The following is a 13,589-nucleotide window of genomic DNA, read 5'->3' on the forward strand; positions in this document are numbered from 1 at the left end:
TGAAATATTCCCTAAAGTCTGATATATTCATATTCATATATGTACAATGTATGTCCCATGGTTATTAATGGATTATCAATTGTATTTAATGTTTTTGATTCTATGCATTACTGCTAATATTCTCCTCTCATTGACAGAAATAATTAAGGTGTAGTGATCATCTTAATATTGGTAGAGTCAGGATTTGAACCCTCCACATGAACATGAGGCACACAGGTCAAATGCCCTTCCAGAAGGTGACCTGTGCTTGGATTCTCTTTCCTCTTTGTCATTCAATGATTCACGGAGAAGTCTTCACACACAATGGCCTCCATGAGACTTCAAAGTGAAAATTCCAGCCCAAACCAAACACATGTAAAACAAATAGCTTTCACCTGAGTACTAAGAACCAGAAACAGAGATCAGGTATCCAAGGTAAAAACACAGGAAAGGCCCAGCACACACGAGTCCACTTTCACCTGGAGAACCAAGACTACACACTTGTGTATCTGACTACATTTTGCACAGGCTAATACCCTTTCTGAAGAACACACCTCTAAATGTGTCCCCACACATGGGTTCTCAACTTCTGTTCCCTACACAGGCACCTGAGAACATATAGGAAAGGAAATTTGGGGGCTGCACTCCAGAACCACTGACATGGTAATGTGGGGATAGGCACAGCAATCCAAGATTTAAAGTGCTCCTGGTGATTCTGACACAGGCTAAATTTGACGACCTCTACAGGAACTAAGTCACAAGTCAATCCAGAGTTACCCACAGATGAGTCACTCTTAGAAATACCCACGCTTGTGGTCATGTTACTGTTGTGACACAAGCACACACACAACATACACAACACACATTTCCTTTATTCATAAATGAATCTGACTCTAACAGAGTCTGTCTTGGCTTCCTCCTCTTCCATCTCTCCTTTCTCTCAATACCCTCCTTGAGCTTCCTAGGATCACCCCAAATACACTTTTGTTCACATTCCTCAACGAAAATGATCCAAATTAAAGTGAATTAGAACTTATGTAAATATTTGATCAAGTAAGTCATGAAATGCATAAGGACATTAATACATATTATATACTAATATGGGACTGAATATAGCATTCTCACTATAATGCTGTATTCGACGATTTTACCATAAGACCATAAATAATGGCAGGCTTAAGCAGCTCTTCATCAGCACTGCATTTACACGCAGAATAAGAGAACCGTGCATTAAGGTTAAGGATACTCTAAATTTCGGGGAATTTTTGTAACACCTGGTTTCAAGGCAAAGTGTGACTGCCTTTCTGTCAGATGCTGGGAAAAAGTTCAGAGAACAAGAGCCATTCACAAACATCTTAAATGTCCACCTGTGCCACAGTTATAGCTTTGTACTTAGACGGGCAACTATGACAGAGTGCTGGTCAATGACAGGGAGAGAATAGTGCCCTGGGGAGGATGACCTCCCCTGAATAAAAACAGAAAGGCTTCAAAGCAAATTTCTTAAGTCCAACAGCCCCTGGGTGGCTCAGACGGTTAAGTGTCTGTCTTTGGCTCAGGTCATGATCCCAGGGTCCTGGAATCGAGTCCTGTGTCAGGCTCCCTGCTCAGTGGGGAGTCTGATTCTCCCTCTCCCCTTCTCATGCTCTCTCTTACACACAAGTGCTCTCTTTCTCTCAAATAAATAAACAAAATATTTTTTAAATATCTCAGATGTGGCTTCAAATGATCCTGTTACCAACAATTTACCACTGAATTTGAAAATTTCAAGCTACTCCTAAGAACCTGTAAGGACCTGAATGGCTTATGTTAGAGGAGAGAGCAGTGAAAATGGGGTCTCCATTAACACAGGAAGGAAGGACAGCTGTGGTACCTACATCACTGGAATGAAGATGAGGAGACAGAAGAACTGGAGATGATTTAGAAAGCAAACAAGTAAAATTTATCTTTCTAGATTCAGAGTCAAGAGTGCAGCCTCAGACAGATGTCGTTTCCCCACATAAGGAATTGATGCCAATGCTTCAGACTAGATGCTTTTCATCGCCTACCTTGCGCTGTATCTTCCCTCGTATAGAAGACTGTTTTCTTCCTAACTTTAGAACAGCTACTAAGACCCAGCACCGTCCCGTGTTTGGGCCCTTCAAATATATGTTAAAACAACCCATGACTTAATGAAGTCTCCAAGTTTTCACCTAATAAACTTGCTATAGTAAAGTACATAACTTGGATCATGTCACTTCCATGAAAAGAAAAGAAGACTAACTAAAGAAATCTTGCTTAGGGTCCTTTTCCAATCAGAAGTACGAAGTGAAATGGATCAATTCAACTACATGGAATTTAATATGCTCGCTGTAGAATTATGCCCATATTCAAATTAATTTTGAACACATGTCATTTCATGCAAGCTGTTCATAAAATCTGGGAGCAAGCCAATTTAGCAACAGTTCCTGAACACTGGAACAAGGAAAACAGAGTAGATCCTAAATGAGTCATAACCACGTAGACAAGACAAGATTTGCATGGGGAGATTCTCAAACCAACATATAAGAGATTTAGGAGAAATAAATTCTATACAATGCAGAGAAAATTATTCCCATATGGTATCTATAATATTTGTCTTTGCTAGGAAATCATCAGTTTTGAAATTTGGAAATTATCTCTTTGGATCCAATATTCCCGTTCCTTCTGAAAATATAGGTATACACACACACACACACACACACACACACACACACACACACATACATACACACTTATTTCTAGTTAGTTCTTTTATTCCAAAATACATCTTTAGCTTAATGTAACATATTGAACTCTGCACATCAAAACCATAAACCTCTGTGTTCTGTATGCTCATAGAAACAACATAAGCAAAGAAAAATATAGGGTAAAATTTTTAAAATACTGATTGAGAATTCTGTAGATATGGCTTATATTATATTAGTAGTGACTTTGTTCAATCAGCAGTAGTTAAGTAGAACCCCCGGGCATTAGACAGTGAGCCATGGTTCAATTAAAGAAAACAAAGATATCGAAATAAAGTTGACTACTCATAGATCCTGGAGGGTGTACATAATATGCCTTGAGGGACAACGTGAAGAGGTCAAGACTGAGTGCAGGCAGAGAAAATGGCAGGAACCAGGGCACATGTCGTTCTTAGGGTCCATGGTTGGTGTGCTTTGGAGTGCCTGGGCCAAGTCTAGAATGCACAATTCAAACCAAAACGAGTGGAGTATGGTAAACTCCGCAAGTGTATTCTCTAAGGGGTGCTCATGGTAAGTATACTGGGAGTGGACACTCTTTCACAAGGGCTACTGGGAAGTCAGATCAGGAACTTACACTTGTGTGCGACTGTGGGGGCTGTTACCTAGCGTATTTGCTGTTGGGTGGAGCTAGAGTCAGTTCAAATCCCCTGCAGGCAGTCTGGTCATGTGAACTGGAATCCAAGTCAGCAGTATCACACGTTTGTTTAGCTACACTCAATAATACTTCTGTATCATCCTTATTAAAAACACCATAAAGTCCTACCTAGTAGTTACAAAAAGGAAGAAAAGTTATAAAACTAAATGTGGGGAAAACTAATTTCAATTAATCTGAGTTTAGGGCCATTGGGAAAAAAGATTATTAGTGATATCATCCCTCTGCTTTAAGAAGTACAAGTGCCCTTGAATAATGCAGGGGTTCAGCGTACCCACAACCCATGCAGTGGAAAATCTGTGTATAATTTGACTCCCCAACAGTTCATTTTAATAGCCTACTGTGGCCAAGAAACCTCATCAAAAACAGTCAATTAATATATATTCTATACACTATAAGCGTTACATATGGTATTCCTACAACAAAGGAAGCTCAAGAAAAGAAAATGTTGAGAAAATCAGAAGGAAGAGAAAATACATTTATGGCAGTGTACTATATAAATCTGACGATAAGAGGACCCAGGCAGTTCAAAACTAAGTTGTCCAAAGGTCTCGTGTACTTTGTGTTACTCTCTGTTTACCTGCAATCTTGATGAAATTGGGGCAGGGTAAGGTTGGTGCAGGATCACACTTTCTTTATTACACACCAGTGTTAACACATTAAAATCCATTCAGTGTTATTATTTTAAATATATTAAGTCCAAACACACTCTAAACAAGCACTTGAAAAATCACTGTAGGATCCTTGGTCAAAGTACCCATTACATCATTCAAGAAGCATTCTTGTTCCTCTGACATGACACTCTGCGAGTTGTGCTTTCAATGCTTTTGAAACTGAAGCTAATTATTGAGTAAATGTGGACTTACAATGATTTTCCACCCTCTTATGGAAACGTTAGATATACTTTCCTAGATACCTATGAAGAGCTCTTTATTTCGACCATCTAACTGATGTTCTTGTATCAATTACTACTATGAGCAGACATCCAGCTTTAAATAAAGTACCACCATATTCTCCTAAACAACAACTGGCAAAACTATTTAAAAGATAGAAAGTTTCTCTGTTTTATGTTAACACAAATGATAATGCCCTGAATACTTACTTCATGGTGGTTTCTATCATTCTTATATGCAACCACAAACAGCATTTCCATGTGGACTTTCATCATACATTGTATATTAGAGTGTCTTTACTATTTTTTATTTTTTAAAAGATTTTATTTATATACTTGAGAGAGAGAGCTCACATGAGAGAGAATGAGGTGGGGGGGGGGGCGGTAGAGGGAGAAACAGACCGCCCACTGAGCAGGGAGCCGCTTTGTAGGGCTGGATCCCAGGACCCTGGGATCATGACCTGAGCCAAAGGCAGATGCTTAACCAACTGAGCCACCCAGGCGCCCCTACAGCATCTTTAATCTCACATGGAAAAGTAGGTATGAATGAATTCCCCATCATACAAGAGCCTTATATGTCTGTGAGACGCAACAATCATATTAGTTTGCATGCACACAAGCAATAAAGGCTTAGCATGAGATTATTTCAGAGCAAAATTAATATCTGCCATTGACAATAACTCAAATATGGTCAAAAGAAAAAAAGAGACACAGTGAAACTAATAACCGCTCTGCAAACATCCATCCCCCCCTTGATCCTTTCAGGTATATTAACAAATAGAGTTGACCACTGAATAACATGGGTTTAAACAGTGTGGGTCTACTTACACTAAGATTTTTTTCTTTTTTATAAATATCATATAGTTCTGCAAACATGTTTTCTCTTCATTATGCATTCCTTAATAATTTTTCTCCACCTTACTTTATTATAAAAATACTGTATAGAATACAGACAACATAAAAAGAAGGGGATGATTAACTGTTAATGTTCTAGGTAAGGACCCAACAATACGTTATTTCCATGGTAAGGAAGGAATGGTTTTAAGTTTTGGGGTCTCAAAAATTACACACGGATTCTCAATTTTGGAGGGAGTTGGTGCCCCTCATGCCTGCCCTGTCCAAGGCTGCAATGTAATTGATTTAGGTCATTTAAATTTGGATTTTTCTCTGTAACAAATACTCTGATTTAGAGTCATGCCTGAAAATGGCACTGACTGATTTTTGTTAATTCTCTGACTTTATTTAGGTTCGCCTTGCTATCGCACATACTTAGCCAACTGCTTACATCTTTAATATTTGTATCCTTTACGAAGAGTTTCTTTCCGAACTGTATATTAAAAACAAAGGTCATTCATCAGTAATTACTCTAGGGTTTCTATCCACTATGCTTTCAGTTCCACGTACAGACTTCCCCACCATTCTTGACGTCTGTAAGGTATCGCCCCAGGATGTATTATCCCATGTTGAATATTCTCGATTATAAATGAAATGCTTCACCACATTCCTAACATTCGTAGGGTTTCATACATTACGCACTCTCCAATGTTCAGCAAGTTTGTAGTTCTGCTTAAACACTTCGCCACATTTTTTTTTCTACATTTGTCAGTGTTGTCCCCACTGTATTTTACCTTATATTGATAAGTTTTGAGTGGCAGTTAAGGTCTTTACCACATTGTTTACATTTGTTATATTTCTTCCCATTATGAAATGTCTGCAGTTGAGTGAGTCTTAAAGACTAGTTAAAAGGTTTGCCACAACACTTACTACCTTTTTCGGTCTTCACTTCAGGAAGGATACAATGATGTACAATAAGATTTGAGCTTTTCTGAAAAGACTTTCCCACATTTATTACTATAATACTGGTTCTCTGGAAACTGAGTTCTTTGACAGTTATTAGGATTTGACACTTGACTGACATTTTCCCCAGATTCATTACATTGGCAAGTTTTGTCTCCTTCATAAATACTTTGGTAATTATGGAAAACAGAGTCCTCACTAAAGGCCTTCCTAAGTTCACAACGCGTGAAAACTTGCTCCAAATTAAGTATTATGTGGTAACTATTGCACAGTGATGATTGGATAAAAACCCCCTGTGTTTATCAAATTTAGAGAGTGTGCAACAAGGAGGGATTATGTGTTGGTGGGAGAATAATGAGCCCTCCAAAAAGGACTTCTCAAATCAATCACATTTAGAATTTTTACCTTCATTTTTAAATGTTTAATATTCACAAATGCATCAGTGAATGATTAAACCAATCTTATATTTGAAATGGTTTGAATGAAACCTTCCCATGACCGAGGTGACTTTCCAGAATTTTCATATTCCAGCGAATACGTATGTTGAAAAAATGCATTATAGTCCTGGGTTCAAAGACATTGTTCTGCAAATATAACTGACTTACAGTGGGGATTCTCCCTAAATGTGTTCTAGGCCTCATCTCTTCTGGTGGGAAGGATTTCATTACGGTAACTGTCCCACTTGGGCTATATCCATCATAACATCCTTACTGACCTTCACTACCTTCCCAGTCATTCATTAGGTATAAACACTCACGGGGCGCCCGGGGGGCCCAGATGGTTGAGTGTCTGCCTTCGGCTCAGGTCGTGATCCCAGGACCCTGGGATCGAGCCCTGCATCGGGCTCCTGGCTTCTCCCTCTCCTTCACCCGTTCCCCTGCTTGTGCTCTCTTACTGTCTCTGTCAAATAAATAAATAAAATCTTTACCAAAAAAAAAAAAAAAAAGTATAAATACTCAGGACCACAGCTTCCACATCTTCCCACATCACTCTAAAAAGTGAATCTTCTTTCCCGATCTTTGCCAACAGGCCTTTGGGTGTTATTGAAAGACACAACTAAAAGAAACACAATGAGTTATCACAGTCATTATACTCACATGCATATATGTTAAAATGCTCATGTGCAAACTTAATACTCATCATAGCACATCAGCAGGAGGGAGAAATAGGAAGCAAGGGACTTTGCTCCTCCATGGAAACAAAAATGGACCAAATTACCTTTTAGATGGCTCCAGAAGCCAGTTAGGAGAACATAGCACCCCACGGCAAGTACAAACGCAAAAGAGCCACATCAAACGGACAAGACTCTTTGTGAGGGACTTGTTTCTGTCACGTATGCCCTCTGCCTGAGGGACTGTCACGTATGCCCTCTGCCTGAGGGACTTGTTCCTGTCACGTATGCCATAGAAGCAGAAGGAATGAGAGCACCCTTTGGACGCATTATGGTGACTGCTCAGACGAAAGGTGAGCATTTGTTCAAACACTGCAGAGAGGAAAGAGCTGATTCATACTTGAGTTAAATTCACACTGTCTTGTTATCTACTGAGTTGAAAATAGTCATCCTATAATAAAATACACAGGTAACTAAATGATGTTGTGGAAGGTCCCATACAAAAGGAAGCGATTATGGAAATGTAAAACCAGAATGAGACAAAATTTAACCCAAAGAAGTCCACGTACAAACAGATGAATTCTGGGGTTTCTGGGTGGGTCAGGCTGTTAAGCATTTAACTTCAGCTCAGCACATGATCTCGGGGTCCTGGGATGGAGCCCAGTGTGGGCTCAGTGGGAAGTATGCTAGTCCCTCTCCCCCTGTCCCAACCCCCCAACTTCTGCATGCTTTCTCCCTAATAGGTAAATAAAATCTTTAGAAAAAAATGGACGAATTTTTAAACGAAACCTTTCATATAACGATAATTTTAAACTGTGACTGTGTACCCATGAAAACCAAGCATTTTGAATTACTGGCATGCCTTCATGGACAGTAAAATAGTAAAAAATATATATTAAAATCTATCATGAAAAGTTCTAATGGAAAATTTTATGAATAAGCACTTAAAAGTCATTGAAAAATGTATTGTTATTAATATAGCCCTCCTGCTATAAGAATATAAGGCTATAATCCATTCTTTAGAACCAAGCACCCTGGGGCACCTGCATGGCTCAGTTGGTTTAGCACCTGACTCTTGATTTTGGCTCAGGTCATGATCTCAGGGTTCTGGGAATGGAGCCCCTAAGGGGGGGGGGTGTCCACGCTTAGCAGGTAATCCGCTTGGGAGTCTCTCCCTTTCCTTCTACCTCTCCCTCTCCCTCTGCCCCTCACCCCACTAGAGTTCATGCACTCTCTCTCTGTCTCATAAATAAATAAATCTTTACCAAAAAAAAAGAGAAAAATAAGAACCAAGCACTCAAAAACACCCCTTCATTTTGAAACAAAGAAATATCATCACAATTATAAAATATGCCAGCAATCACTTTGAAAAAAAATAAATATTTGGGATTAAATTAGGATACATTCTGAGGAAAGGAGAAGAAAAGCCTAATGGTTAATTTTTCCGAATGTAAAATTAAATTTATAAATAAAACTTTCTTTTTTTAATATGGGCATTTTACTGATTATCCACCTTACTTTTTATAAGCAAATGCCCATGTAATATCATAGCTTTTGATATAAAAAAAAATCAAAGATGAATGTCATGTATAACTAATAAGAAAGAGAACACACATGGCAAAGTCACAGCAAATTCACAACGTACAAAATTATTCAGTGATTCAATTATTAATACATAAAGTAACAACTGAGACTTATTAAAAGGCTGCAAATTCTGAATTCTAAATGTTCTAGCTCCTCTATGGCATTATTTAGGTAGGAATACCAGGAAACGAATAGATACATTTCATTATTTCAAAATTGAGGAATGGAACACATACAGTGGAAATTTCTAATATTATTTAATACAAAGAAAAATGAACTTTTAAGTGAAATAAAGGATTTGATTTTCTCATTTTAGGGAGGTGTTTTGTTATCTGATGAAATTACTGATTTCTCAATTTTGTACGATTCAGATTAAAGCCACAATAACATTGGAAAGCAAAAACCAGAAAACATGTGATATGTTTCCAATGTTCCCAGGATTTCTGCACGAAATCCCTATGTGCGTAAAACCACCCTGACACACTTCTCACATGATGAAAAACAGAACTTACAAAGGGCTTAGCATAGAGATCTGCAGAAATAGGGAGATTTCCCCAGGGCACTCAAAGCAATGGAGAAGCTCTCAAGATTATGGAGGCCCTCCCACCCCAAAGAGAGTCTCCGGGCCCTCCCTGTGCATGTGATGGACCATCACTGGAGCTGAAGGAGAATCCCTAGAGAGCTTGATAATGTTGGCTAGCAGATGTTCCTCCGTGAGAGGAGGAGAAATTCAACTGTGCTTCTAAAACTAATTTCCATTCAAGCACAGCTACTCGAACCAGAATTTAAGGTCTGTCTTCCTCCTTCAGACTTGGACCTCCCCTCTGTCAACTGTTTCATTCAGTCCCACCTACCTGGATGGAAGGCTACGGTCTCCTTTCTCTTCACATCCCAGAGCTGTTTCTCTTGCTCCAAAAAGATGACCAGGTCTGGCTTCCACACAGTAAGACCTGTTAATTAGAAAAAATGAATAGGAGTAGTGCTGGAGATTTTAATTTTCAATCCACTAGAGGACATTGTAGAATTCTAGAAAGTGATTTCCCAAACACTATTGACCAACAGCCCCATTAAACATGCACGAGAAGTTTCAAATTTTCACGTCACGACCTCCACTTTCAAGTACAACCAATACAATAAGAAGGAATTAAAATTTCAGTTTAAGATGTGAGCAGTCCCACGCTATGCCGCTCAATGTTTAGAACTGCCATTCATCTACAGAAGCGATGCTGTTCCCTTCAGGAAGGGGAAGCTAAGGCTAAAAAGGACACATGATGAAGATCTTCTCTACATCTACAAACCCCTACTTGTTTCCCTTTCTGTCTAGATCTGAATTCCAGGCATTCATGGGGAATCTTCCAAGAAACAGTCTTCACAGGAAGAAGAAAACCCAGAGTAGGGTTTAGGAAATGTGGAAGGAGTCATCCTCACCCAAGAACAGGAGGTGTCCGTAGTTCTCCAGCATCACGTCCCTGTACAGTTCCCGCTGCGTGTGGCTCAGGCATCCCCACTCCTCCTGGGAGAATTCTATGGCCACATCCCTGAATGTCAGCAGTCCCTGCAATAAATACCACAGTCACCAAGTTGCCATTGACAAGAGTTCACAATGGTCCCTAAGATCAAGAGGGAGTTAACGTCACCAGCTAGACCCACAACCTGACATTCCCTGGTTACCTGCTTGTAGCCTCAGACCTTTGTCCCACATTTTACTTCTTTTTCCACCTTATCTTGGAGTAAAAGTTAAAGACCCCATGGTCTAGTCTCCTGTCAAGGAAGAAACTATCCAACTAAAGGAGATGATGGCCCAAAGGATGAGATTAGACCAGCCCAGTTTGAGCTCAACCCCTAACTCACACCTGTGTAGATGGACCAAAGAGCAACCAGGGTACTTTTACCTCATTATAATATGAACATCTCCACCCTAGGATAAGCACAAACCTCACTTACATAACATACAAAGTATGTATGGAAGTGTTGTCTTCAGGTACCTGTTTGACCTTATGCCCAGCTCTATACAGATGATGAAGCCCCCCTTGCTGCATTTCTATCAGAACCCTAAATAAAAGGAAACCATTCCCCCGGCTCTGCGAGTCTGCTTTGGAAGTGATTCCCTGTGATCTCCTTATTGGCTGCAAATCAAGTTTCCTCTGTGTCACAAGCCTACCGTATAATTTCTATCTGTGACTCTACTATATTTCAGGATTTTAAGACACTCAAACATGTTAAGTGATTGTTGTTTTTTGTTGTTGTTTTTTCCTTCAAATACAAAGAAGTAAATAGAAGGGTAACTCTGTGACCTAAAATAAAAACCTCCAAGATGCAGATCTGACTTAGAACCTCCAGTCCTAGAAATCAGTATCTCTGCTACACAAAGGTGACAGCCTTCATGGTCCAGGGGAAACTGATGGGCAGGGGCCAGCGAGCTAAGGGTCAAGAAAGTACCCTTGAGACATTTTTGGTGCAAAAGGCTGTTTTTATTAAAGCACAGGCCCAGGATCCCTGGGCAGAAAGACCCACACTGTCCTTGTGGAAGCCATTGATAATATAGTTTTAAGTTGGGGGATAGAAATAAAGGAAGTTTCTGCAGGGATTTTCATATGTTAAAGAGGACTTACAGGATCCCGGAGGCCTGGCTATTGTCAAGCTGCTTGCTTTTTACCTCTAGCGAAGCATTAACATTAACGCAGTTGGGAAGTCCTTATGGAATGTCCTACGCTGCCCATCTCAAGTATTTATTAAGGGTCTGCAAGTTGAATTTCAGTTTATCTCCATTTCCTTTACCTTTGTTCCCAACAGAAACTAGAAGCAAGAACAAGTCAGAAGAAAGAAGTTTCCACTTTAAATGTGCTGATTTCTGCAAATCACTCAGACAACCCATCTAAGATACTTATGATTATTAAGGGGGAAAATATGAACTTTATAGGGGAGAAATCTGTCAGAGAGCACCAACGTAAGTAAAAGAAGGTAACACGAGGGCGCCTGGGTGGCTGAGTTAGTTAAGCATCTGTCTTCCATGCAGGACACGATCCCAGACTCCTGGGATCAGGCCCCGTAGCCAGCTCCCTGCTCAGCGGGGAGTCTGCTTCTTCCTCTGCCCCTCCTCCCTGCTCGTGCTTTCTGTTTCTCACTCTCTCTCTCTCAAATAAATAAATAAAATCTTAAAAAAAAAAAAAGAAGAAGAAGAGGGTAACATGAGCTCTGAGGCAACAAGTTGACATCAGTGCCTAAAGCACACCAAAGGACCTATTATTACTGGTATGTTCTTGTGGTCATCAAACATTAAATCAGAATATAAGCTGAATTATGAGAACACAGTGCATTTATACAAAGTTCAATCACACATAGTTTCCAAGGCCTGTAATATCTATTATATTTTAAATAAAGTATCTTTTTCACAATCTAAAGAACAAGAATCTGCCCTCCCTTCCCTCCACCCCGCCCCCACAAGGACTTTCCCAGTTATTCTGAGCCTCATATCCCTCATGTTTATTTATGCATTTTCTGACTCCCGGTCTACAGCAAGCTGAAAAAGCATCCAGATGGGACTAAATAAGAGCTGTTTTCCTTGACGGATATCCCAGGACCCGACCCCATCCAACAGGAATCTTGAACTCAAAGACTTCCCTTGTGAATCAAGCACAAAGGGAACGTTTTCAATACTTGCAGGACTTTAATTCAAAGTGACAATTGTTGACGGCCTATTCAAAGCCAGGTTGGACAGAAGGGAGAGAAGGCTCTGGGATACAGAGGAGAATTGTTCTAAAGACTTAACCTCAAGTATCATTTTTGAAAAGGTTTCAAAAATTCGGTGAAAGCATAAAACAGAAATATCAGAACTAGAGGAATCAACATTTGCAATTTCTGAATCAAGGAATTTCGGGAGAAAAAGATGATAGCCTCTGACCTCAGACGCAAGGCTTACCTGAGAACTGGCCATTTCTTCTTCTTTCACCTTGTCCTCTAGATTTCTTTGTCAGAAGAGATTCGTGGAGAAATCACAGCTGCATCAGGAGAAAATGCCTTTAAAGCCACCAACAGAGCCTCTGCACCTCTAAAAACTGCTCGGCCTGAAGGCAGGACTTTGAAATGCAGAAAAGGCCCAACTTCCTAGTCCTTTGTGTCAGGAGCCTTTCAGAAACCATGAGCTCCTCTGTGGAGACCAATCCCTGACTTCTTCTTTGCTTTCAGGGGGCCTCCCCTCCCATACACTATCACAAATTCAGCTACGGCAGAGGAACCGTGTCCTGCACGGGCCTGACCCTCCCAGACTCATGGAGCAGAAACCCTGTCACCTCTCCTTGAGCCAAAGCCTGATCTCAACTCTCATAAAATAACTGGAAGCCCTTGTGCTTACCCCTGGCCTCACTGAGAATCACCTGGAGCCCTTCATTAACACAACACTGCTGTTTTCACCAGTTGACAGAATCTGAGGGGGAGGGCACCAGCAAGGATCATTTTGGAAACTCCACGCGTTACCCTATTGGGAAGCATCTGGGGAGGTGACCAGGCAAAGCACAGTAACCAAGGCTGTGGTTGCTAACCAGATTTAAAATCGATGCCTTTTTCACTCATCAGTTTCTAGACATTTATACGTTTTCCCTCTTTCTGCTACACGGAGGGAGACACCCTTACAAACCGAGCGTTCCCTTAAAAATGCAAATATCTCTTACAAAAGTAAACATACTGTGTTTCAGGGCTTTTCCTTTGTCTGCTGTTTCTTTAACACGCGGAGGGGTGCAGGGGCGGCTCAGTGGGCTGAGCATGTGACTCCTGAATTCACCTCAGGACGTGATCTCAGTGTCATGAGGTCAGCGT

The 13,589-nt window shown here is 40.3% G+C and overlaps 1 protein-coding gene across 1 annotated transcript in view; it reads right to left on the bottom strand.

Moving 5' to 3' along the window:
• The window catches only part of LOC123787007 (uncharacterized), a 41,831-nt gene that overhangs the window by 13,213 nt on the left and 15,029 nt on the right, over positions 1 to 13,589 (bottom strand). The window contains exons 2-4 of the mRNA XM_045789439.2: positions 12,697 to 12,775; positions 10,206 to 10,332; positions 9,632 to 9,727 (exon numbers count right to left, since the gene is read on the bottom strand). Coding sequence (XP_045645395.1) covers positions 9,632 to 9,727; positions 10,206 to 10,332; positions 12,697 to 12,711 — 238 coding nt within the window. The 5' untranslated portion in view covers positions 12,712 to 12,775. The remainder of the gene's footprint in view (positions 1 to 9,631; positions 9,728 to 10,205; positions 10,333 to 12,696; positions 12,776 to 13,589) is intronic.

Source organism: Ursus americanus, chromosome 21, assembly GCF_024610735.1.
Source record: "Ursus americanus isolate L20-20 chromosome 21, mUrsAme1.1.p, whole genome shotgun sequence".
Classification (NCBI taxonomy): domain Eukaryota; kingdom Metazoa; phylum Chordata; class Mammalia; order Carnivora; family Ursidae; genus Ursus; species Ursus americanus.